Consider the following 3,977-nt stretch of genomic DNA (forward strand, 5'->3'; position numbering starts at 1 on the left):
TCACAAGTGGCAGATCTGGCAAGTAAGGCGGCTGCGGAACTAGTGGGACTTGTTTTCTTGAATTGTGCCATTCCGCCTCACGCGCCGGTTAGACCTCACCCAGGAGTGGTGGTGTTGCATTACTTCCTCAAATGACCGAGACTGAATATGTGGAGCCATATATGCACATCCCTCCATATGCCTTCTCGGCATGTTACAATGTTCCAGGGGTAGTTTTATCATTACCTTACACATATCTTGCGCATACATTAAATTCGTGCCCACGCCTCATTTGCAATATAAAGGTACAAATACAGGCATTTGAATAGGTTAGCTGGGAGGGCCTTCATCTCCCTATAACTAAATACATATTGTTTGAAGGAACTGGCTGGCTTTCTGAACCAAAAGAAGCCATTGAATGTGATTGGAGCAAACATTTTATTAATAACCCATCTTGTAAAACATTGGTAAAGTAAAATTTGTACTAACAAAGATCAAAACTGAAATTTTAGAAATGGAGCTTTTCTAACAGAACAAAGAATACAGTTTGTGCTTCATGGGTACACTAGAAGAAGGCTAGCCTTCAATTTTGCTGACAAAATATACAATACGATTTGTGTGCGGAGAGTCTACCAGCTAAAAAAAAAGTCTTAGATTTTGCTGTTAATGGCACGCATATAACAGGACGATTTACTTTCAGCATGTAAAGTTGCTGATTTAATTGTTATAGAATTGATTGTAGGTTTCTGAAAGTTGGAAGCCTGTATTGCGAGCAATTCCTATTTTCTGGCGAAGACATTTCGACAAGCGGTTGTAGTATTCCAAGTTCTTTGGAGTCAATGACGGTTTAACAAGCTTCAGAGCTTCGAGACAGTGAGTCATGGCTTCATCTGATTGCAGGATGTTCATTGGTTCGGGATGGACTGCAAGGTCACTTGCTTTGGAGGGTCCTGCAACAGGGTCAACCCTCATGCCAGATTTCGATGCTTGCAAAGTATTTCTCTCTATTTCGATTCCTGCGCAGATGGCTCTCCTGGATGCTCGCTGCAAAAGTTTCATCAGATCTCTTCCCGAGAAACCAGACGTGTCACTCGCCAGTACCTCTTCGTCGATGTGTTTCAAAGGTGTGTCCTCCTTCAACTTTCGAAGAATTATCTCCCGGCCTTTTCTGTCCGGGAGAGGGACGTAGAGCAGCTCGCTCAATCTTCCAGGTCGTAGAATAGCCGGGTCGAGAATGCCCGGCTGGTCGGTCGTACCAATCACTAACAAATCTTTAACGTTCTGGATGCCGTTGATTTCGCTGACGACGTAATTGTATATTTTCTCTACCGCGATGTCCTCGCCGTCCCCGGATCTTACGCGTGCGATAAGGTCTATTTTGTCGATGAGCATTACGCATGGAGCTGAGAGACGCGCTCTGTTGAAAATCTCCTGTATGGTTCCAAGGGACCGTTTGGGGCAGTTGCTAACCAGCTCTGAGGCGTTCACCCGGATGAGTTTCGCCTTCCATTCCGTCGCCAGTGCCCTTGCTAACATGGTCTTGCCGCATCCTGAAGGTCCGTACAAGAGAATTCCTCTCGTTGGGCTTTGAGGTAAGTTTTCGTACTTGTCGCTAGGTTGAACCAAACCCAACAAATCCAATTTTACTTCCGGCAAACCTACAATTTCTTCCCAAGATACATGTGGTTTCTCGAGCTCGTACACTTCTGCTCTTTTCGGAGTAAATTCCCGCATGACTTCATCAAAAAGATACTTTCTAACGACAAGCCCTTCGCCCACGAGTCGACGAGCTTTCTCTTGTTCCATAACGAAGTCCTTAACCAACTCGTGGAAACGTCTGCGACCGGCTTCGGAGCAAAAGGTTCTCAGATCAGCCCCGGTGAACCCACGCGTCATCTCTGCGAGTTCCTCCAACTCGACGTCGTCGCAAAGTTTCATTTTCTCCGTGAACATTCGGAGAAGCTCCAAACGAGCGTCCTTGTCCGGGAGACTCAGTCCGAAATCGACGCCAAACCTTCCAGGCTTCATGAGAGCTGGGTCCACCGCGTGCACTCTGGAAGTGACTCCGATGACCACAACACGCTCGTCTTCTTTCAGTTTGTCTATCATCGTGATCAGCTCCAGGACGACTTTCTTCTCGGTTGTATCTTCGAGGGTGTTCCTGTCCGGAGCGATGGCATCTAGTTCATCCATCAGGATTATGGTTGGAGACCTCTTCCTCGCACCCTCGAAAGTCGCTCTCAGGTTGCTTACCGGATCTCCGATGAGATTTTTCATTACATCCGGCACTGTCATGCAACAGACGTATGCTCCAGAATTCTGGCAGACGGCGTTGGCAATCATAGATTTCCCAGTTCCGGACGGTCCGTGGATCAGGATTCCTTTGAAGGGGATGGCACTCGGGATCTTGAGCTTCGTCTCGACCAAACTCCTTATTTGGCTCAACTGGTCGTGACACCCGACGATGCTGCTGTACGCAATTTCTTCGCACTTCTCGGCATCTTCGCTTTCCATGCTGACCAGCGTGTGCCCCGCAACGATGCAAAACGGCGAAGGATCAGCCTCGACGATTTGGAATTGCATTTCCTTCCCGTCCTTGTTGGTTGCGAACACGTCTCCGACATGCACAGGTCTCTCGAAGGCGAAATACGATCGCACGTGGTCCGACAACTGGTTGCCGCAACCGAGCCGATCCCCCAAGGGCAGGACTTGAATCCTTTTCGCGATCGGGAGATGATCGCACTTCTCCACCAGGACGGAATCCTTCACTTGCACCGACAGGTTCTTCCTCGTCATGGAACTCAACCGTATCTCTTCGGGGACACCTTGGTCGTGAAGGACGACGCACACAGTTTGCATGTCGTCCGCCCTCAGAGTAACAAACTCTCCGCTGAGTATTAGGGCATTGTATGCCGTTCTAACCGAAATTCCAGCGACGGATGAGTCCAAGTGCGGTACCGTGGATTCGGCCACTTGCAGAAAAAGCGGATTTTCCCCCTTCATGTTAGGAGGCTCGAACGGATCTTTGCCTTTCGAGAAATCAACACATTCCGTGACTTCCTCCATATGTAACACTAACGGGAAACCCGCAGCTATTGCCAGTGTTCTATCTATCGAGTTCTTGCAGTGTGTGAAATGCCTAGCAAATCACTTGATTGTTGAAAGAATAGCATGTACCATTGCTAACAATCGCACAAGAACAGTATTTAAAAATCTACAAACTTTACAATGTACGTACTACAACAGATTACTTAAATATGTTTGCGAAGTAGACATTGAATTAGGCGGACCGTACATTTTTAATCTTTGTGGCTTTAACAGCTTCTGAAATATTGTTTTGTCACGTGAGTTAGATTGATGACATCACGACCAAGCAGACGGTAAGATATTGAGAATTTTTCCCATGCATTTGACTACTGTTAGATGAGTATATCACCACGCCAATTTTATGTCTGTAGGTGTATTTGTTTCTGAAATACCGATAGTTGACATTAGAAAGTGCTAGTTAGTTCTCGAACTTTTTAAACTGTGCATTGCGTCTAATTAAAATATTCTTTGTAAGTGTTTTTGCAAGCTCTCATTCAAAGTTTTAAGCCAAACATATTCTATTTGACTGCATTCTATATAATTAGTAATCGTAAACCGTGGTAATATCATAAATGTAGCTACCTCACTGGCCATCGAAGACTACAAATTCAAGATCTGTCCTGGACATGAATGTTCCCTTGCGAGTGATGATGATCCTTTATTAATTTAATACATATCATCAGGGCTCGAAAAATCCCGCTCGCCAGGTCGCCATGGCGACTAAAAATTTCCTTTTTTCTCGAATGATTTAGCGATGTTTTGAATACCGTGATGCTTAGCTTCTTATACAGTGTTTCAAAAGTTGCACAACCCAAACTTTGAAAATGTATATCATGAAAACCGTAAGAGATATTTACACCGGGTTTTCTGCATTATAAAATCTCATCCATTGAAATTTTTTCAATGCTTAA

General features: G+C 45.3%; 1 protein-coding gene across 1 annotated transcript; it reads right to left on the minus strand.

The window, feature by feature from the left end:
• Nucleotides 1-398: 398 nt before the first annotated feature.
• On the minus strand, nucleotides 399-3,097 carry LOC146003615 (transitional endoplasmic reticulum ATPase TER94-like). Its single transcript, XM_083141930.1, has one exon. The coding sequence runs from the start codon at nucleotides 3,043-3,045 to the stop codon at nucleotides 697-699; it is 2,349 nt and encodes a 782-aa protein (XP_082998056.1). The 5' UTR covers nucleotides 3,046-3,097; the 3' UTR covers nucleotides 399-696.
• Nucleotides 3,098-3,977: the final 880 nt, after the last annotated feature.

The sequence above is a fragment of the Lepisma saccharinum genome, chromosome 20 (assembly GCF_977018435.1).
Source record: "Lepisma saccharinum chromosome 20, izLepSacc3.1, whole genome shotgun sequence".
Classification (NCBI taxonomy): Eukaryota; Metazoa; Arthropoda; class Insecta; order Zygentoma; family Lepismatidae; genus Lepisma; species Lepisma saccharinum.